Consider the following 23,108-nt stretch of genomic DNA (forward strand, 5'->3'; position numbering starts at 1 on the left):
AGTATAGATCTTATGATTGTTGATCCTTTGACTAAAAGATTACAACCAAAGGCATTTATGGAACATGTTCAAAGAATGAGTCTTGGTTGTATAGACGTTTGATTTTATGATATTTATTTTGACACTCTTGAGCTCAATAAAGTTTTCTGGATTATTTTGATATTTTCTTGTTTATTATAATTGTGTACACCTAATTGTTTTTAAACAAGAAATAAGAGTCTCTAATAAGACATTAAGTGGACCTTTATGATATTTTACATATCGCTTATAGTATCTATGGAAGGGAGAATGCGACTTAATAGTGTATGACCTATATAACTCGCATTATGTGGTTTATTATATTTATATAAATTATGATGATATTATGAGATTTATTTATGTTCACTTAATGTTTATATTATTAAATAAAGTTTTGGAATATTGGGCCAAGTGGGAGAATGTTGGGACGTGGCTCGAATATGTTGGCCATTATTCTAAATCCTATTTGGTTTTTAATTCCAATTAATAGTAAACTAAATCTCAACCATTTATTGGTTACTTGATGGATACACCAGATTAAACTTGTAGATACATATAAGTTGGTCATCTCTCCACCTATTAGGATTACAAAAAATAGTTATATCAAAAACTCTCAGTAACATAAAGTGGGCTTAGGAGAGAGAAATCAATTTTGTTAACAAAAGAAGGGTCTCAAGCAACTATGACATCTTTTGCTTCAGGTACACATTAACTCTTATACCTAATTACTTGTCATAGTTGTTTATTCATGATCCTAAAGTTTATATGCATCATAATCATTTTAGTTAATGTTTACGTCATGATTAAGAAAATTTAACAGATGCCTCATGCAGTCGCATTTGCAAGACTACAAACATACCCAGGTAATTTTACCCACATAAATTACAAGGCATGCCAGTTCAAATGGATGAATGCCTTGTTATTGAATTATAATGTTTTTCATTACATTGTACTCTATCAAATTGGATGTTCACTATTCTATGACTTATCCAAACTCAGTTTTTGACTCATATAAATTATATTATAAAACTTTATTATTCATTGGCCCCTGATAATTGTTATATTTTTTTTTATCCAAAATATGTTACTAGGAATGACGAAACAATTAACTTTTACGAATCTTTCTGCAACTAAGTGATTTTTGCACTGAACAAAAGCTCTCACTTTTGCACTCAATATGATTATATTTTGTTGTAAATAGTCATAGATTCATTGATCTTATATTAATGCATCCACAATGAGACTTCATATATTGATCTTAGTACTCTAAATAAAATAAGAGTTTTTTTTATTAAAAAAACATAGTCTTTTAGTTTGTGTTTTTGAAATAATAGTTTTTTTTTTTTTTTTGACAAAGTTTATTAATCAAAAGAAAGATATTTTAGATGGTTAAGTTTTGGATAAGTAAAAATATAAAATTGATAACTATTATTATTATCAATTAAGATTTTACCCTGAAGCATTTCTAATTATTTTAATTATGAAGTTAAAGCTTTTCAAAATAACAACATAATTCTCTCTAAAAAAAAATATAATTTAATAGTAAAAAATTATTCAAAAAAATATATAAATCCTGCTTGTGAAGCATAGAATTACAACTAATTAATCTATCTATATTTATATCTATCTATCTATAGAAATATATAATTTTTAAAGCTTAAATACTTATGTGGCAGTATGTTAAAATATAAAAGTGATGATGTGACATTTTATTTTTTTATTATAATAAATAATGGAGTTTCAAACTAATAAATCTAATTATAATTAATATATTTTTACATTTAATAAATATTAAGTTTTTATTAAATAGTTTTTATTCTATAAAAAAACTAATGGAGCTATAAAATAATTAATGGAGTTAATAAAAAAATAATTAAATAATGTAGTTAGATTAACACACTCACTCCTCATTTAATTTGAATATATGAGAATTTCAAAGAAAAAAACTAAATAATTAACTAAATATATCAATTGAACTATAATAATTTGTTTACAATAATTAATTGTGCTAATTGATATTTTAATATATTATTTGAGAATTTAAAAAAAGACGTATAATTTTATCTTTCATAATTTAATAAAAAGAATGCATAAGTAAATTATTTAAATTGAAGCAATATAAATATAAATTATAATAATTTTTAAAAATTATTTTCAATTTAATTTAAAAATAGAAAAATATATAATCCGCACGTCCCGATCCGTATCTATATGATTAGTTTTTATAATAAAGTCAATTAACACGAGATTACATGATATAATAAAAGGTGGCCTTTCCCAATAAAATTTAATTACACGATTGGACTAATAGCCACCATGCGATTATCACAAAAGATAGTCAATTTGCCTATTATTAGGGACTAAATGGAGATTTTCCAAGCATGCATATGAGGGAATGAAATTTTTTCCTCTGCATCAGTGACTCCCGTACGACGACCCACAGAATGTGAATCGTGAACCTCCAACATCTACACCAATAACTAACCCATAAACCAAAAAACCCTAATTTCTGATCTCTCCTCAAATTTTCACGTTAATTTTCTTTTTTTAAATGCATAAATTATTCTCTTCCTCTAATCTATTCTAAATTGACCTCTGAATCCTCCATTAGCGTTTCTGGTTTTCGATTTCTTAGATATTTCTCCCTCTTTCAGTGGATCAGGATCGATTTTTGGTATATTAGAGGTTTTAACAAGTGGTAACTGAAAGCTTTTGTTTTATTTGCTTGTCTGTGTGTGTTTAGCTGTTAATTTGCTTGCTAAATCCGAATTATTTTGGTTAACTAGTTTTCTATAAATGTTTTTATTTTTGTTGCTTTGGATTAATTGATATGCTTTCGAGGCTATATGTAATTCTGTCTCTATATGTCTGAGACGCCTGTTATATTCCTTTCTGCAATCCGTAGTGTCGGTCCTCAGTTATTAGGTTCATGGAATTATGGTTTATACAAGTAATGTTCATTTCTATGCATAAGGGCTTGTGCAATCTATGGAAATTATTTAAAAAAACAAAAAATTGCCATTCATTGGCAGATATATTTGCTGCAAATTTTGGTAATGCTGGTCTTTTTTTTTTTTGCCCCCCGTAGAAAGTTCACTGTAGTATCCTTTGAGTTGATTATCTGTGTGTAATGGGTGTGTAGTTCTTATTGTAACGTGAATGGTGGTCATTATGTAGGATGGTTTGAATAATTATTGGAAGGTCATATAACTATGGGCAGCAGTGATATGGATAAACCAGTAAAGGAGAAAGAGGCAAAGACCCCGGCTGCCACTACTGCACAGGTCTATTTCTGTGTTTGTTGAAGTTATTACTTTTCGTTTTAAATTATGTATGTTTACCTGTCCAAAGTGAACAAGTTTAATTCTTTGTTCTTCAGGAGCCATCTTCGACCCCCAGCACTGCCACAGTAAATCCTGACTGGACAGGTTTTCAGGTTGTGTAAATAAGGATCTTCTAGAAAGTAGAAATTTCTGGGTTAATGTAGTACTGATATTCTTACATGTGCTGGTTTTTCTATGACAGGCATATTCTCCTATACCTCCTCATGGGTTCTTGGCATCAAGTCCCCAAGCTCACCCATATATGTGGGGGGTCCAGGTATTGACGGCTTCATATTGAAATTTAAGGTTTAGGCATCAATTATCATTAAAACTAAGGCATGAAACCATAAAGTTACTAAATTTGGATGGTTATAGCTGATGTTAAATACCCAATTTTTGACACTCAAAGAATAGTGATTAATGTAACAAAGCTTTATAAATATTTTATTTTCAAATGGAATGAGTTTGACTAAGGCATTGGCGACCAAATGACATTCTTTACAGCCAAAGTATTTGTGAGTGTCTTTCGATGAGCTTCAGCATCACTTTTTCACTGACTGAAATTGTTAATAAACCTAGCTCAATGTTTTTTTTAATGAAGATCATATTACTCACTATAGTTTGTTGCAAAAACCTTTGCAGTTCATTCTTTCACTAGTTTAGGGTTACTTTGATAGATAAATTTATCTACGTTTCCATGTGTGCTGCAGCATAATGCCTATTCAATTTGGACCCTTTGCCAGGCATGTCTGACTCTACATTGATTTGCATAACATGAGATTGAAACTCAATCTTTAGCTTTTTCAAATGGTTTGAGCTAGATGCAATTCATAGCTTGAATTAACCTGGCCATCTTCTGAAGTTTCATTGGTTAGCTAGTGTGTCACATGTCCTTGCCAGAAAACCATCCTTGAATTGAAGAAAACATCTATTGTATAAGATGATTTACTTATTTTCAGTGTTGGTCTTATTGTATCTTTCAAGATTAATTTTTTTTTTTTTTTTTTTATTTATTTATTTATTTTTTTTTAGGATTCTGTAATTTCACCTTCTTGTTGGAAATTGGTGCAGTTCTAATATAAATTTTTTGTTGCAGCATATTATGCCTCCCTATGGCACCCCACCACATCCATACGTTGCCATGTATCCCCATGGCGGCATATATGCTCATCCGTCGATTCCTCCAGTATGTTTTCCTCTAATTTTTTACTCCCCCCCCCAAAAAAAAAAAAAAAAGTTGCTGCTTTTTGTTCAATTTCTGGATTAATTCAAAGTTAACCTTCTTGTCTTGTATAGGGGTCTTATCCTTTTAGTCCTTTTGCAATGCCTTCTCCAAACGGTATTGCTGAGGCGTCTGTAAGTTTTCTGAACCAAATTTGTCTTTCGGTTATTGCTATTGACAGGAATTCTCTAAATGCCTACTTAGAAATTAACTCAAAATAAGTTTGGTGTAGGGATATACTCCTGGGAGCACAGAAGCAGATGGAAAGCCATCTGATGTGAAGGAAAAATTACCCATTAAAAGGTCCAAAGGAAGTTTAGGCAGTTTAAACATGATTACAGGGAAGAATAATGAGCTTGGTAAAACAACCGGAGCTTCTGCTAATGGAGTTTATTCGAAAAGGTAATGTTGTTGGACTTGCAGATGATTGGAATACTTGGTTGGTGAGATAATCGTAATATTCAGTGGTAGTTTGTGCCTACTATTTCATGGGCCGTAAAGGTTACAAAACTTAGTGTTCCAAGCTACTGATTCATCCACCTTTAGTTGGAATTTTGGATGCATAGATAGAATGGAGGAGTAAGATGAAGTATATTGCAACTACAATATATTTGTTATGTAATGAAATGCTACTTGTTGAAGGAGTTGACTCCTTCCACCTGTCTAAATCTTGTGAGATCCTTTTTAATTAATTTAAACTGCGAAAACAGTGGGGACAAGCTGATCCATGTTTCCTTATTTTCTAATTGTATTGACTTATTGGTATTTCCAAATACATCAATTAACATTGGAATTATTCTTGATATGTAGTGCCGAGAGTGCAAGTGAAGGCACAAGTGAAGGAAGTGATGCAAATTCTCAAAACGTAAGTGCTATGCAGCTGTGTTATATATCTTGAATTATATTTACTACCTTTGGCTCCATTCTATTTGCTTCAGACACTTCAAAGGTGGATTTTATGGTTTATGAACTTTTATAACTCATCTTAGAGCCTTAGTTATGCTGGAGGCTGCGGTTGTTTTTGCATGAACTTTCTTATTGTTTTGATTAAATAACATAGTTTATGTTCCTCAAAAATACTTGTGGTGTGGTTTTGCAACTAAATGTACAGTTACAATGACTTCTGAGCATAAAAATTCAGTAGGAGTCAAGGGCTATCCCCCTCCTCTTCCCCCTTCTTTTTTCTGTCAGTTGTATCTTTTCTCCTCATGAAACCTTTCTTTTTCATATCATTTTATCTTTTCTAACCAAGAAACACGTATATTAATGTGATGATAATATTTTTTACATGTAGCCTTGTTATTTTCCTGTTAACGTTCTCATTTAGCACAATGTATGGTATAACTTAATATTGCAGCAGTGAATGAAAGACTTATTCTTATGTGAAGAGGAAAATGTTATATTCTGCAATAAGGGGCATAGCTAAAAGTTATGTTGTGCAAGATTAAGCAATAAGTTGTGCCAATATGTCAAGATTAGGAAAGTGAAACTAATTTATGTCCAACTTAGTCTTAAATTTACCAATCATGGTTAAGTCTAGTCTAATTTCATCTATTTGGTTTGGCCTTTCTAAAGCATTATGCTTTGGAGTTATGTTTGTCTATGTCATCATACTTCATTAAATGACGTCTTTTCTAGTAGGACCAACCTAACTTGAGTGATTGGGAGGATGAGAAAGAGAAATGAAGTAAAATTAGATACAGGAAGAGGAATGAGAAATATAGCAAGAGAGATTTCTCTGGAATAACCCAAGATTTAATATGTTCCTTATACAGCTTGTACATGCTTTTTAAACAAGAAAGTAATTGATTAGTCACATTGCCACTGCCAGTTGCCTAGCTCATTAATCTACCGCTTTGCTATCTCATCACAGTCTACCATAAGCTCCTGCTTTACATTCCTAATATTACTCCTTGTAGAACAACCTTGTCCTCAAGGATGAATTGTTGTGCTTGAAGTAGCTGTTAATGTAATTTGAATTTCCATGCCATGGTTATGTGTGCGCTCTTATGATTTCCCACAAGCCATATACTTGCATATCCTAATTAGTCTAGAACTAGTAGTCATTAAAACAAAAATGGTGATATGTCCTGCACACCAACAGCCCTCTAGATTTACAATCAAGAAAGAAGCAAGAACAAACTTCGGCCACTGATTACAAATTTTGTCAATTCTGCGAACATCTTATTGGAAAATACTTTGCCATTTGAGAGAAAAGTGCATTTTGTTCCCTTGTCGCATCCACATCCTAAAGTTTAGGAATTCCAAACTTCCCTCAAGGACAAAAAAATATCCAAAATCACTAGCTGCCACCGTAATTTCATGATCACTATGCCCTTATAAGTATGTCTTTTTGCTTAATTATCATTTTTCTTTCTTACCTGCCTAATGCCTCATTTGTCAAAAGTGTTTTCAACTATAAAAATCAACCATATTTGTTCCATGTTATACCATCAAATATCGTCAGGAGTTTCCACAAATTTAGCATAGGAATTTTACCATCAACATCTCAAAGTGAATAGTTTTGGGTTGACTGTGGAGTCTTGATCACTATTATCACCTTCAATTGATAGATTCAATATGAATTTACGGTTTTCAATTCCTATTGGATTCGTTTTTCGGTTCAGATCCTTGAAATGAGAGAATTTCTTGCGTGTGGAATAGGCAGGAATTTCTTTTTTATTTTGCTTTTTCTAAAACGCCAAAAACTGATTGCTGATCGCAATTCATCCATTTTCTGTGTTTTTGTGAAATGTTGTGTAAACCTAGCTTCAAGCATCAAGTTACTGCTCCATATCCTCGAGTCAATTCTCAATTTGTATGGCTTACGTCTTCATTATCCATTGTTGATTTTGATTTTAGAATGAATGGGTTCGGAAGAAACCATGGAGTTGTATGAAACAAGGAGAGGGCAGAGGAGAGGGACTAGAGGAGAGGAAGAACAACAGAATGTAGAGAAGCTGTAATATAGGATCGAGTCCTGTGGTATTAGGACCTCACTTGACTTGAGTGATTAGGATATGACAAATAAAGGGAAAAATAAAGAAAAATTAGAGACAGGAAGAACAGGAGGAAATAATGAGAGATATTCTGATAACAGAAGCCATAATTAGTTATTATCATTTAGCCTTTACATGTTATTTAGATAACAGAAGCAATAAATTATTGACAGCTGCCAGCTTAGTAATCCACCACTCTACCATCAATTTATCCAAAGTCTTTTCTATATTCCTAGCATTTTTGTTCTCAAGATATCAAAAAAATTCTGTTTAAAAAAAAATATATATTTCGCAAAAGATAGTTTAGAGCAATATATTTATGGGTTACTTGAATTTTATTCAAATATGAAGATATTTTCTATTTTTCTTGATCCTTCAAATAATCGATGTGAAGAGAGGTTAAGGGCATTAAGAACCTCCCATAAGAGAACATCTTTATCTTGCTTCCAAACTAGTATATCCTTTTAGGCTTCCTTTTCTTCTTCTTCTCCTTTTTTTTTTTTTTTTTTTTTTTTTTTTTTTTTTTTGTGAAAATAACTTTTCTAAGTAAAATAGTTTTTAAGAAAATCACTTTTTTTTTTGTTGTTTGGTTGTAACATTGGAATCAAGTAGAAATTATTTATTTTTGATTTGAAATACTTTCTAAGAATGTTTGACCCAACAAGAGTGTCTGTTTTCCTATTTATCGTGGCAAAATTATCATTTTCAATTGACCATTGCAACAAAGGATTCTTGGTGGTGGTTGATAAAGTGACGGGTCTATGTCTTTATCGTTCTCTAAAAGATTCCAATTTTATGAGTTTGTGAAAGTCTGGAAAATGATTTAGTATCGTGTTAGTTTCCTTTTTTTTTTTCTTCCCTTTTTCTGTCTTTAAGATAACCCAAATTATTTCACAGTCAATGAGTTTATTTTACTGGTTTTCTTGAAAGTATTTAAAGAACAAAAAACTGAGATAATGAAAACCATAAACTTGTTTAACTTATAATCGCAGATGGTTTTTTTTTTTTGTTTTTCTCTCCCAAAGTTTAAAAAGACTTGCCGTAGTTTCTGTCTCCTACCTTTGTTCTTAAATCAATGATTTTGAGGCCAAGAAATTCTCTTAATTGATTGTTCTCTTGTAATCTTAATATCTGCTTCCATTAAATCAGTTATCAAATTGTGGATTTCAATCAGGTCTCTTCCACAAACTCATCACCCTTTCTCTCTTTCCTACTCTGTCTTTTTTCCTCTCTCTCTCTCTCTCTCACTTCTTTTTTAATCTAGAATAGATTTATTATATAATTTCTTGATCTTTCTCTAAAAATCACATATACCAACTACAAAAGGGACAATTTAGTTTTGGTGAAGATGGGTGTGTCTAATGTCTTGATTCGTCCCTTGATCTCAAGAAGACAGCAAAATATGAGAAGATTGGTCCATGGTTTACTTTCATGGTGGGCAGTGGTGATTGATGATAATAGCATTGTTCAGGAGAAAAGAGGGGATGAAAAGGATATGGAAGGAAAAAAAAGATATGAAGGGTTTTGATTGAACACAAGTAAAAGGAACAAGAAAGATTAGAAAATTGTTCTTTAAGAAAACAAAATCTAATGTTTTAAATGGTTGGCAGTTCTTTGAAGGCTAAAAACAAAGAAACAGCAGAGTTACTGAACACCCTTAATGTATTGGCAAATTGTTAGGACTTGATGTGCTTCCACAGTGGTAGGCACTTATTTCACAACTGAGATCTCAAAGGCTAGAAGGGAAAACGATAATATTAACTGTCAAAGAAGAAAAAGAGATAACGGGTTCTAAATCTGTGGTGTCTTAGGAGTCACTTCTGTAGCTTTTTGACATTTCTTTGTTTTTTAGTAGAGCTAGTTTGTACTTTGTAGGTTTTGGATTGAAAGGAATTTTAGTGACTGTGTGATTCACATGTAGCAGGATGATGTGGCAATTGTTCAAGAGTAGGAAGTTTGTTTTTGCCATTAACTAATGTCATTGCTGAAATGTGAAGCTCCCACTTTTTCTTTTTTCAATTGAATGAAATGCTATTGTAGAAACTCTATGTGCCCTTTGGAGGATTTGGGGGTTGTCTTTCCAGTGGAGACTATTGAAGTACTAATTTTCAACAAAGTGGCTTCCTTGTTTTTGAATAAGATAGTCCCTTTGGCTTTTAGATGAGAGTGTTTAAGCACTATTCAATATGATAAGAGGGAGTTCTCTGCAATTTTTTGTTTCTTTATTTCTTCTTTGATTTTAGGAGGTTACCGTATTCTCCAAGTTATTAACCTCATTCTTTGTACTTAATAACATTTTTTTTTCTTAAGAGTGAAAGAAAGATCACTTTGGGGAAAGAGAGAGCGAGAGAGGGAGAGAGATAGAGATCACTTTGGAGTCGTAGAAACAAGAGAGAGTGCACCATTTTCTAATAGGGACGAAGGCATAAGGTTTTTTTTTTTTTTTTTTTTTTGTAAAGATAGTTAATATACATTTGATATGTGTGCATGAGAGATGTCTTGGCTTATGTTGCATGAGCCTACTGGGACTTTGCCGATTTTCCTAGAGTCAAGTGTTTTTTAAACATTTTTCCAGATCTAGGCATATATCAGAGATAGCATGCTACTTATCCCAAGTAAATTTTTTGCCTTTCAGCATCATATGGGGACAAGTTTTTAGTTATGGGTACGAGGCACTTTTTTCTTATTTCATTTTCTTATTTTTACTGATGATAATATTTTCATATGTTCTGATTTCCTTGATCTTTCTAGGACTCACAAATGAAGTCAGGCGGGAGGCAAGATTCTCTAGAAGGTTAAATTGTTATACTTTTCTTTTACCCTGAGTTAATTGGTTTTTCTTGTTTATTATTGAAGAATTTCTATTTCTTCTATATTACAGGTGATGCATCTCAGAATGGTGGGTCTGTGCATGGTCCTCAGAATGTAGGACAAGGTGCACCTAATACAATCATGAATCAGACTATGTCTATCATGCCAATACCTGCTACTGGTGCTCCAGGAGCTATACCCGGTCCCACAACCAACTTAAATATTGGAATGGAGTATTGGGGAGCCCCACCTTCATCTACTATCCCTGCAATCCGCGGGAAGGTTCCTTCTACTCCAGTTGCTGGAGGGATAGTTACTACCGGATCTCGAGATACTGTTCAATCGCAGATTTGGCTGCAGGTTAATCTATGTTCATGATTTTTTCTTTTTCATTGTTTTCCACCATCTTTTATAAATTTTATGCTCCTGAACTTGCTTAAACGTGATTGTGCTAATTAACCATGCAATAACATGTCCTTGCTGTTTGGGATTTTGATGGGAAAGATAAATCAGTTGTTTTTGAATTGGAGTTTAAAAAAATAGATCTTCTGTGAGCATAAGGCTTTCAACTTTCTTTCCTTTTTTTTTTTTTTTATTTTTTTTTATTTTTTGAGGGTGGGGTGGGGTGGGGAGGGGAGGGTTAGTCAACTAAGTTTTTGTCAACTTTTCTCAGTCCTTACTCCATAGCATGGTATATTCATGTTTATATAGACTATCTTGTGTTGTGTTATGATCACCAACCTAGTGCTTAAATCAGTTTTTTGGATTGCCAACCTTGAATAACTAGATTTCAGGTTGTGTTGTGCTGATCGATAATCGAAACAACATGGTCATGAAGCAATTTCAGATTTTGTCATTTTAAGAATTTGAATTTCATTTTGAACAATTGGAAAGCACCTTCTTATGGACAGTTGATTAAAAATAACAAGCATTTGGGAAGCTGTAACGTAGAAATTGAGCCTTTGATTTTGTTAGATGTTTTTGTCCCGCTCAATTGATGTCTATGATGTTATTGCAGTACATAACCATGTTTATTGCCGTTTTCTATTGATATGTGACTTTGCGAAAAAATAGTTTTTGGTGTCTTTCTTTTCATGTTTCAGCTTTTGTACTTTTTTGGTGTCTTTTAGACTTCATCTGCCATGATATATTTATGTTGTGAAATTGGTAAAGGGTATGTAATATGTTAACGCTTGCAATGATTGGTGACTTGTGGTACAATGCACTAAAACTTTCATTTGCGTCTAAGATTCTCATCTTTTGTTAGAAACCTCTCTTCATAATTTCGCTGCAATTCCATATTGTTTTTCAAATGTACACCCTCTCGCCTTGGAAATGCTAGTGCAAGAATGTTGTTTTGAAGAATTATACATGCTCGACCCTTTGAAAAAGAATTTGAAGTTTCTATTGAAAAGATTGAAAGTGGAAAAGAAGCTAAAAATATTATGCAATTATAAAAAATTGGTTCTAAGTTCATGAAAGTAACTGCACTAGGAGAAAAAACTAGAGCGACTTTTGGAGAATCCTATGGAATGGGAAAAAAAATCTAAAAATATAATGACAGCCTAGAATACAGATGGAGGCAAATAAGTCAGATAAGCTAACAAAAGCTAGAAGTTGGCGATCGGAGGGAATGCAACAATATTGAAATGACAAAAAAGTTTTGTAATTTCTTTGGGAAGAGAAGGTTAAACTTGAAAGCAAAGAATTACGTGTTGACAATGCTATTACTAGAAAGTTAAAAGAAATATTGTTTGTAAATTTTAATGATTCATTTCAGATCCTGAATTAATTGTCATGCTAGTTGAGATTTTTCTCAACTTGCTACAATTTAACTGGCATGAATATGGTTCCTCTAAAATAATGTTGCCCTCATTTCTGTTGAGTTGATTGGCACTTTGGTGAAAGAAAATTTTCAAACTACTGAACTTTCAAAAACAGTTGCCAATATGAGAATAAGTGTTGCAGAATAGAAATTTGGTCCCATAGGTTAAAAGAAAGGGACGAAGAAGTTTGTATTGATAGAGGGAAAACCCACTAAAATGCCCCAGGTCATTTTAATGGTTAGGCCCGTGAGTAAGGAATTGAAAGAAAAGCTTATCTTATGAAGGCTTAAGGGCAAAAAATAATACTTCAATTAAAAATTCTCTGTAATTTCATCACAAACTCTTAATTTTGGCAATTTTATACTACAACTTTCAATTTTTGCAATTTTATCACTGGGCGAAATTAGAAAAATTTGTTGACATTGCAGTTCCAAATTTCTTACTTTATTGATTTTTGTTACCATGTCCAAACTTGTGTGTGTGTGTGTGTGTGTGTGTGTGTGTGTATTCTTTTATATATTGATTTGAGCAAATTCCAATGTGCCATATCAGCAAATCCTGATTTTTGTTACTTCATTGATTTTTGTTACCATGTCCAAACTTTTGTGTGTGTGTGTGTGTGTGTGTGTGTATTCTTTATATATTGATTTGAGCAAATTCAAATGTGCCATATCAGCAAATCCTGACATAATTTCACCTGAAAAATTGGATCGGAGATGGAATTTTAAAAATTTTAAAGGGTGCTACATGAAATTGCCAAAATTAGAAGTATGTGGTAGAGTTATAAAAACTAAAGTTGAAACATTCTTTTGTAGTTAAGCCTTTTACGATTTAAAGAACTCTCTCGCAGTCAGGTCCAAAAAGTCAACATAAAAAATAAATAAATAAACCTCTGCAAAAAATAGATTGGAGTGTTGCTAAGTAAGATGTCAAGCAAGTTAAGTTTGAGTTGTTGTTAGATGATTGCCAAGGAATTAATTTTATTGTTCCAAATAAAATCAACATTTGAAGTGACTTTTCAAGCATTGTAATTGTTACCTTCAACTAAAATGACATGTGCAGAAAATGGTTTTCCAATCTAAGAATGGAACTGGAGAAATTGTAACAACACTTCAAAACTTGATGTCTAGTTTTCTCCTACTGGGGGAGAATAATACAAAAATGAAAGAAGTCCATTTGAGAAATTAGATTAACAGGTTTGTTTGGTTTAATCCTTACAATATAGTAATTGGGTAATCTTAATAAGAAGTAAGAGAAATTACTAATGTTACAATTTTCTTGGACCAGTTGGGTGGTAATGATGAGTAGGTAAACGAGTGGCAATTGTTCCTTTCCATATTAGCTTAATCATCATGAGGCTGGTGATACTGGATTTGGCAATACAGTTTTGCAATTGCTAGATCATGGCTGCTTTGGGCATAACAGAGATATCATTGTGATGCATCTGATATGTAGCAATACAAGGTGGTACACACTGTGCGTCACCAATAAATTATGGATAATCTGGAATGTGGATAACTTGAAGTTTAGAAAAAAAAAAAGGGTTTCCTCAATTTAGAATTTGTAGAGATTTTGGAAATAAAACTACTAAACTTTTATTTCTTACGAATTTGGTTAATTTGAGAGTATTTAAGTTTTCCCAAATGCTTTTTCATAATTTTTTATTTTCATATTTATTTTGTTTACTAATTTTATAGATAGATATAATACACATTTTTTACTCGTCATTTCCCTTTTAGCTAATAATAGCACATTGTATTTACTTAACTTGTTTTAATATTGATTTAAGTTGTATTATGAACTCTAAAAATGTATTGCTCCCCAATATGATTCCATGCTTTCAGATATGGTTTGATATAATGGCACTATGTCCATTACTGATGCTGTTGTTCAAAACCCTGTTGCTGGGTCTATACATGGTGATTTGAAGAAGTCTTCTAGTTTTAGTTTTGCATTTGGAGTTCTTTCCTGTAAAGGATTCAGGATTAAGAGTAAAGTACTTGGCAAGTTAAATGGTTGGGTCATCTTGGAATGGAATAGGAATAAAAAGGGATGTCTAAATCCAGAAAACTTATTCCAAGGTAGTTGGTTGTGTTAAGAATTATACTTGGAAAGTAAATGTAAATTCAAATATAAATTGAAGTTATTAAATTGCAAAAATATCAAGAAACATTTCGAATTTTTCATGATTCAAAACAAAAATTGGAATCCTATTTCAAGAATTGTATTCCATTCCAATTCTAACTAAACGTGACCTTAGAGGCTTAAGATTGCTTTTGATTCTATAAATACCTACACTTGCATTTTTTTTATTTTTATTTTTATTATTCAGTTCACCCAGTGAATAAAATCCTGTTATAATGTTTTCTGAGTTGTGTGATGCAATTCTGATCCCAGAAAATGCGAGGTTTTCTTGAAAGGTTTATCAAGAGGCTTATAGGTTTATTTTCTTTGGTTTATGAATATAATCAGGAGGATTATCATTTTATCTTCCAATCTTTAATTTTCTTTACTTTCATTTACTGCAACCGTAGTTTCCAAAAAGTTATTTTCATTGGACATACCATACCACATCATAGCGTCTTGTAGGCTGCACTTATATCATACGACAGTGATCATATACTAGTTTTTTTTTTTTTTTTTTTTTTTTTTTTTTTTTTTTTAGGATGAAAGGGAGCTAAAGAGACAGAGGAGGAAGCAGTCAAACAGAGAATCTGCTCGCCGTTCTAGGTTGCGGAAGCAGGTAATGAAGTGTAACTCATAATCTGATGTCTATCTATTTTCCAATATATGTCTGTTATTGATTTCATTGCGGCAATGCATGCTTTTGAATCAGGCTGAATGCGATGAGCTGGCCCAACGTGCTGAAGCCTTAAAAGAAGAAAATGCCAATTTGAGATTGGAAGTAAATCAGATCAAGAGCGAGTATGAGCAACTTCTTGCAGAAAATGCATCTCTCAAGGTGATGTTCTGTTCCTCCTTGGGTCTTTTAAATTTGATGAGTTCATGATTATCTGGCCACTATGAATATGATCCATGGACAACAAAGAATACCTTGCAATGGAAAATGTTATTGTTTATTTCTAGTTTGCACTCCATTTTGGCATTTGATTTATGATGAGTTTCATGAGTCATGACATCAAGACAAAGCAAGAAGTCTTTCGGCCATTAAACTTATTCCAACATTGTTATGAGATTGGTCCAAAATATAGTTTAAAGTATTATTGCTATTATGACATAATTTTGGTTGTTAACTGCAGGAGAGACTAGGGGAATTTCCTGGGCATGAAGAATGTAAGGCTGGTAGGAATGACCAACAATTGAGCAACGATACACAAAAGAACGGACAAACAGAGGTTGTACAGGGTGGTGGTGGTCACTAGGATTAGCTACTCTGTTTGATTCTGCATTTTCAGGAGCTTACCCTAACCAATTAGCAACAGGAATTTCTTATTTTACATAGCTTGTAGTTTAAATTATCAAAAGCTGATGTTTAAAGTTGTAGGACCTGTGCCTCTCATACCCTCCTAAATTTCATATTCAGTCTCTACCTGTAACGGTTCCAACTAGGATAAGGATGGTAAGCAGAGTGATATTTGGGTCATACCCCGCCTTTTGAAGGGCTGTATTTAACTCCACTTCTTACTCTTATACATAAACTTGCTTTCTTGAATTTCGCTTTGGCGATGTGATGGGACTCTTTTGTTAATGATAAAGCAAAACTTACTTAATGATGTAAAGGTGTACTAGATGATCAGGCCACTACACCAATTCCCAATTGATTCTTTGCTTCAAATCGGGTTAAGAAAATTTAACGAACTTAAATAAATTTTTCATGACTGCCAATTAACCTAGGCGTTCCTGTAGCTAACTATATGTTGCTGATTTTATAGCACATTGTTCTGGTTCTCTTTTTAAACGTTTACAGATTTCCTTCCCCTTCCATTTTAGTGCATGATGTGTCCATCTGCACTACAATAGGGTTCAATTTGGAAGATGCCTCCTATGTTGGTTACGGCCGATCCCAACATAGGAGTCTCAAATGGGTGTTCCGAAGTTCCAGAATTGACTCTTAAGGCCTAACTTTTGCTTTTATATCATCTTTGTCACGACTGTCACCTTGAACTGGATTGGCACTAGCATTTGGGTAGGTTTAAGGTCGTCAAAGTCCGTAGTAAGCTTGAAACGTCTCATGCATATTCATCTCACATTATGCATATTCCTATTCACATAATTTGCCTCAAGCCCATTATAATCATCACATCGTTTTAATTTGGGTTCACGAGGCCCATCTCATTTCAATAAATAATTCATATTAACATCATTATGGGCCCATTTTATGATATCACATAATATTAAATTATGGTTGAAGATCTTGAGTTATAAATCGCGAGTGAGTTTCTAAGATTTTGAATTACTTTTTGGTCGCCAAATTTTTAGCTGGGATGAAAAGCACACAACATTGTGAAGGTATGAGTGCATATTTAAATCGTCTCTTACAAAGTCCTTTGAAATCATGAGTTTGTGCAACAATAGGAACGAGGCCTCGAAGAATGAGAAATAAAGAATTGAAATTAGATTGTGGTGGTAATAACATAGTTTCAGTTTTGCTAGTATATATACTAGAGCTTTATTTTTAAGCTATGTAAGCAATTAAAATATGAAGCTTACAGGTTTCTATTAATTATGGAAGACTACTGGTATTTCTTGTTGTCACCGTTTTTGAGTAATGAAATCTGAACACTTAGTGACAATTCCCTCCACTTTGATACTCGAGCGATAAAATAAGGAAGCAAAGGCCTACTCTCATATAATGACATCCATATCATAAGATAGTTCAACTATTACTTCATTTATTAGATGTGGTGCTCTAAATATGTATCGAAATAAGTTAAGATAGATTAAGGATATCAAAGTGCAAAAGGTGATTTAGAAAAATTAACTAGTGCAGTTGAAGAACTCTGGATTAACCAAAAGGTAATGGTGAATTATGAAGTTAACCTAGAGTTTCTACAAGAGTAATTATTCATGCCCACAAAGTGTAAAGACCAAGGGTAGTAAAGGTGAATTACCATATAATGGTAAGAGAATTAGGTGATATGGTCATTGTAAGAATGTAGATCACAAACTCGCATAGGCTTATAGTTTATTAATAATTCAGTGTATATTGCACATGGAAGTAATAATGAATTAGAAAATAAGAAAGAATCATCATCCTCTTTGAATATATAGGTCTTGGATGTATTCATCTTCTCCGGTTTTAATGCAACAAGAAAATGATGAATTACCGACTAAATGGTCTCTATGGGTATTTGCTAATAAAATCAACTGAAATTCAATCGGTCATCTAAGTTATTAAAATTATTAAAATTAGGGATTTCAGTCGCTTAACATATTCCTTCTTCTTTCTATTAGTTCTCTATCTTCTCCCGTTTCCTATAGTTGTGATGTAGGTAGAGCCCAAACTCAAGTATCCCACTGCCGATTATACTTCCATTTCCATCGTCTAACGCGATGAGTTGGTTCAGGGATTAGGTTGCCGATTACACCTCCATCGATTTCTTCCTCTTAACTGAAGTTGCAGGTACTGTGACTGCTCTTTCCTTTTAGTTTCTAACTTTTTTCTCTTTGTTTTGTTTATTGTTTAAATATGCTCTCCAACTTCTAAGTCTCTCCATTTATCTTTCTATGTTTGCATTTTTGAACAAAATATAAAAATGACAGGTCTGAATAATGGTTTAATGTATTACAAATGTGATTTGAGATTTTGATTTTTCAGCTAGTTTTCCCTAAATAATTGAACTCCAACTTCTGAAATCTCTCCATTTGTTTAGATTTATTATTCCAAAGAACTCCAAATTGTTTATATCTATGATTTATGGTTCTGAAACTTACTGCATATTATAATAGTTTTTATTACTTAAAATTTAAGAAGAAAATGTCTCCAAACTCGAAATTGGAAATTTTCTCAATTCTACATGCACCAAAATCTTCAAAGTTTGGTATTAGGGACCATATTCTTATCTTAATAGATGGCAAAGTGAAACGTGTTTGTCAAAATTCGAACTTGTGCTTTTTGTTTGTCAAAATGTGAATGAGTGTAGGTTTCAATTTTCATGGAAACTGTGTAACTGTATATATTTTATTGTCTGTTTTTAGTTAACTATTAATCAGTGTCAAATTAAGGCCAAAAGAGCGAAATGATTATGTATGACTCTGATTATATGTATCAAAAATCGAATATAGTTGTATTAGTTTTTGTCTAATTATCTACATCCTTAGGCCTTGAAAATGAGAGATTAAGAAAATGAAAGATATAAAAATGCTGCCAACAACAAGTCACTTGTAACATCTGCATCAGATGAGGTGTTAGCTTACCTTAGTTGAATCCCACTTCAGCTAAGCACAGGTTAGAACTGATGGGGCAAGTCTTAGACTAGCAGAGGGCTCTTTGAGGGTGATGGATAGTCATTATCAGGAATAAATCCGTGCGGATTGGACCCAAAGCGAACAATATTTTGCTAGGTTTAGGATATTACAGAGTCACTAATCTAATTTTAAAAATAATACCGATAAAGTGGCTAACTTGTTTCCATTATTTTTAGATTTGCCTAACCCATATTTCATTTACCAAATAAAGTAACTAATTTATTTTCATTTGTAGTGCAGGACACCTAACCTTTTGAGGAACTTGCTTTTTGTGATTAATGGGTTTAGGTTCAAATCTTTTACTAATTATTCTTGTTTAACTTACTAACATTGATTGCATGCACAGATTTGGTTTATTTGAATCCACTCCTTGTTTATTTGTTTATTCATTTATAATATGCACATGTTATTTATTTAACTTTTTGTCTATATTCAGAGGACAGTATTGCAGAGAATTGTTTGGATTTTGGTAATCCTAGATTTCTTTATTTTGCCTCAGACTATAAATCAAATGGCTTCAACATTGTGGTCGTAAGGAGTAAGAATTAGAAATCAAATGCTTTCGACATTTATAATATGCACATGTTATTTAATATTCAACATGAAAGGTTTAATGAGAATGTGACAAAGTAGCTACATCCCTTATTCTACAACACCTTATTCATTAATCATAATCTTATATGCAGTCAACATAATCTTATCCAGATCCTACTGCTTCTGTTGCAATCAAAATAAGCAAAAGTCCCTAAAGCAAGAGAAAGGGCACCGGATGATGCCTTGAAATTGTGGAAGGAAAATGGGTTTTCAAGGTAGCGAAACTGCGGAAGGCAAGGCGGAGCAAACAATAAGATAGAAAGATATAATTTTTTAGAAAGATGAGAGGAGAAATCTCTACATATTTCATTTAGAATTCAGCTTTATATAATAGCTGAATAATACAAAATTACATGATTGAGTTTTACAAACTCCTAACACGACGATACTCTTACAAGACTAAACTTACAAGTAATGATTTACCATCTAAAACAAGTTAAGAACTGGTTAAACTAATATATAAGTAAACACAAAACTACAAGCAATATATCAAAAGATAATTATTAGATTTCCAAGGTCAATCTCAGTAGGTCTAACACTCCTTGATATTTTTCTTGGACACCTTGAGTTTGCATCTCAAGTCTTCAAATCTTGGCATGGGCAAGGCTTTTGTCAAGATATCTGCTAATTGAATTTTAGAATTGCAATGAACAAGCTTGATTTCTTGATTTAGCTTGATTTCTTGATTTCTTTCGGTTTCTCTAGTGGAATGATATTTAACTTTGGTGTGCTTTGTTCTCCCATGTTGAGTTGGATTATGAGATATGGCTATGGCCGATTTGTTATCACAATATATGATAGTTGGCTCCATTTGCTCCATCATCAAATCTTGTAAAATTTTTCTAAGCCATAAAGCTTGATTTGTTGCCGTAGCTAGGGATGGCCAAAATTCGATTTTCGGAACTAGAACCGTCAGTTCCGAATCGGTTCGATTTCAGTTCCACTAGTTATGGAACCGTGAACCGACAGTTTCCAAAACCAGTCGGAACCGACAATTCCAGTTTCGGTTGGAACCGTCTGGAATCGGTCGGAACCGTTCCAAACCGTTCAGAATCGGTCGGAACCGATCGGAGAACCGGCCAGAACCTTCAATTTTGGAACCGTTAAAAAACCGGAATCATTCAGTTTCAAACTGTAACCGGAACAGTTAATTTTCGATTCAGTTCCAGTTCTAAAAAATTTGGAATCGAAACCGTCAGTTCTGGAACCTGGCCACGTAGCATCTGCAACATACTCAGCTTTTGCTATGGATTGAGCAACTACTTCTTGCTTCTTTGAATTCTAGCAACAAGGATTGGAGCCAACAGAGAACAATCAACCTAATGTGCTCCTCATATCGTCCAAACAACTGGCCCAATCATTGTCAACATACCCTTCACGCTTTAAATTTGACATTTTCAAATACCAAACACCAAGATCAATTGTACCCTTAATGTATTTCAAGACTTTCTTTGCTGCTGCCATATGAAATTCACTAGGAGAATTCATAAATCTTGAAAGTAAACTTGCTGAAGACAGTAAGTCAGGCCATGTAGCAGTCAAATAAAGCAAGCTACCAATTAGACTTTTATAAAGAGATGCATTAGCAGGTTTTCCACCATCATCTTTAGATAATTTTTCATTTGAGGATAATAGAATAGCTAAAGACTTGGAATTTTTTTTAAAACATTGAAAGCCTATTTTTATTGAGAAATGAAGATACCAGCCTTGCATTGATGAACCATCATTCCCAAAAAATAATTCATCAAGCCTAAATCTAAATCTCATATTCTTGCTCCATATCTGACTTGAATAGCCACAGCAAGTCTAAATCACTTCCCTTAACAAGAAGATAATCCACATACAAAGAGACAACCAAGATTTTCATTTGAACAAACTTTCACATAAAGTGTAGCTTCATTTTCACTCTTCCTAAAACCTTGACGTAGTAGATAATTGTCAATTTTGCTATACCAAGCTTTAGGAGCCTGCTTTAAGCCATAGAGTGCTTTCTTAAATTTGTAGAATTTTTCTTCTTGTCCTTTAACCAAGAACCCTTTGATGAACATAAATCTCCTCATGAAGTAAATCATTTAGAAAAGCTGATTAACATCAAGATGAAACACTTTCCAGCCATGTTGAGCTATAATTGCTGAGAGTAATAAGATTGTGTCATGTCTAGCCACTAGAGCAAAAGTATCTCCATATTAAGAATAACCCTTTACCAACAATCTTGCTTTGTGCTTGAATATAAAACCATTAGGATTTAATTTTGTTCTATAAACCCATTTAACGCCAATCACATTTTTACCTTTGGGTTTGGAGGTGAGATTCCCAGTCTGATTTTTCTCAATCATAAAGATCTCATCTTTCATAGCATGCTGCCATTCTTCAAATTGTGAAGCTTCATCATAAGTGACAAGTTCTGATTTTGCAAAGCTATTTCTTTCACAAATTTCGACTATAGGCTTGGTTTTCAAGATCGATGAATCATGTTCTGAATCATCAAATCTTCATTAGCAATTGGGAACTTGGGTTTTCAGCTTCTTCCAAAATTCCTGGTTTGGAGATTTCTTGAGATAGAATTGAATCTTTCTCAATTTTTTTTGATTCTAGATTCTGTGGGTCTCGTATACGTATGACACAACTCAAGAGGGGGGGGGTGGATTGGGTTTTCTAAAAATAAAAATTTACTTTTCAAAAACAAAATCAGAGTTCTGTTGCAGCGGAAATAGAATGCATTTGTGAGAGTAAGTTATTAAGATTATAACTTCCTCACAAAGCTCTATGCAGAAAATAAAAAGACTGTGTAAAGAGCAGCTATTGATTAGAACTGCTTCACAATATCTTTAAACAAACTTAGAAAATTGATTAGAAATCCAAATTGTGAAATATACTGAATATAGAAGAACAGATTAGAATTTGATATATTTATAATGTAGAAGTCTAGAGTTCTAATGTTCAATAAAGATAAAGCTTATTAACAATAAAACAATTAACAACTTAGCATTTCTAAAAGATTAACGGAAGTGTAAATAAAATGGTATCAAGCAGAACTTCAGAAAATAAAAAGAATAACACAGCGATTTATAGTGGTTCGGCACTAACTCGCCTACATCCACTCCCCAAGACTCATATTGAGATCATCCACTATGTTATCTCTTTTTAAGGATAAGAGACAAACCAACAATACAAGACAATAGATCAACACCTAGATCTACCCTTTGTCCCACTAGATTTTCCAAAGGTTCTAGTCAACCTTAACCTTTTCTGTTTTTGCAGAGAACAGAAACTCAAATCAAGACATTAGAATCCCACATAAGGAGAAGGTCGCTTGATAACCTATTTCACAATAGCTTTTAACCTAAGCTATTACATAAATGTTTTTCAAATAAAAACTTGTCTACAATAGACTACAAAATTTATATAGACAGAGAGAAATGCAAATATAAGCACAGGAAAAATAGAAATCAAGATTAGAAAACCGTTTTAAAGAACAGAACTGTTTTTCAAAAGATGTTATAAAATTTTCTTTTCTCTTAAAAGTATTTTGTGAAGCAATAAGATGAAAAGAAATAAGGGGGTTAAGAGCAAGTTTTGAGAGATTAAAATATTTGATCAATGGACTTATACTCTTAAAACAAAAACCCACGTTTTTACAAGGGAAAGACACCTTTTATAGAGAGGGATGTAAATTCCATTTTAGAAAGTAAAATCTCTACTTTTAAATAAGAATAGTGACTTTCCAAAATTATAAGATACGGAGATCTTGTTGCCAAAAATTCTTTGAGTCAAAATATTTTCTTTTAAGGTAAGCGAATAAGAGTAAGATTTTAGACTTTCCTTAAAAATAGTTTTCGAAGATAAAAATCTTTTTTGAAATATTTTATTACTAAAAATGATTGAG

The 23,108-nt window shown here is 32.6% G+C and overlaps 1 protein-coding gene across 3 annotated transcripts; it reads left to right on the plus strand.

Moving 5' to 3' along the window:
- The first annotated feature begins 2,405 nt into the window (after window positions 1-2,405).
- Window positions 2,406-15,872, plus strand: LOC105640957 (bZIP transcription factor 68). 3 transcript variants are annotated; one of them, XM_089716246.1, is made up of 13 exons: window positions 2,406-2,703; window positions 3,196-3,302; window positions 3,398-3,454; window positions 3,544-3,618; window positions 4,438-4,527; window positions 4,638-4,697; window positions 4,796-4,965; window positions 5,374-5,428; window positions 10,314-10,356; window positions 10,444-10,733; window positions 14,865-14,942; window positions 15,036-15,161; window positions 15,460-15,872. In XM_089716246.1, the coding sequence occupies exons 2-13, from the start codon at window positions 3,231-3,233 to the stop codon at window positions 15,580-15,582; spliced, it is 1,239 nt and encodes a 412-aa protein (XP_089572372.1). In that variant the 5' UTR covers window positions 2,406-2,703; window positions 3,196-3,230; the 3' UTR covers window positions 15,583-15,872. The 3 variants fall into 3 exon arrangements, with proteins under 3 accessions (XP_089572372.1, XP_089572373.1, XP_012080771.3); XM_089716247.1 differs by having other exon boundaries at window positions 2,406-2,692; XM_012225381.4 differs by having other exon boundaries at window positions 2,407-2,716.
- Window positions 15,873-23,108: the final 7,236 nt, after the last annotated feature.

Source organism: Jatropha curcas, chromosome 11 (assembly GCF_041381405.1).
Source record: "Jatropha curcas cultivar XTBG-Jc1 chromosome 11, XTBG_Jcur_1.0, whole genome shotgun sequence".
Lineage (NCBI taxonomy): Eukaryota > Viridiplantae > Streptophyta > Magnoliopsida > Malpighiales > Euphorbiaceae > Jatropha > Jatropha curcas.

What these genes read in the sequence shown, in the direction of transcription:
- LOC105640957 (XM_089716246.1), top strand. Translation starts at nt 3,231, where the DNA reads ATGGGCAGCAGTGATATGGATAAACCAGTAAAGGAGAAAGAGGCAAAG. An exon ending in AATCGCAGATTTGGCTGCAG is followed by an intron (nt 10,734 to 14,864) that starts GTTAATCTATGT and finishes TTTTTTTTTTAG; the next exon opens with GATGAAAGGGAGCTAAAGAG. An exon ending in CAGAAAATGCATCTCTCAAG is followed by an intron (nt 15,162 to 15,459) that starts GTGATGTTCTGT and finishes TGTTAACTGCAG; the next exon opens with GAGAGACTAGGGGAATTTCC.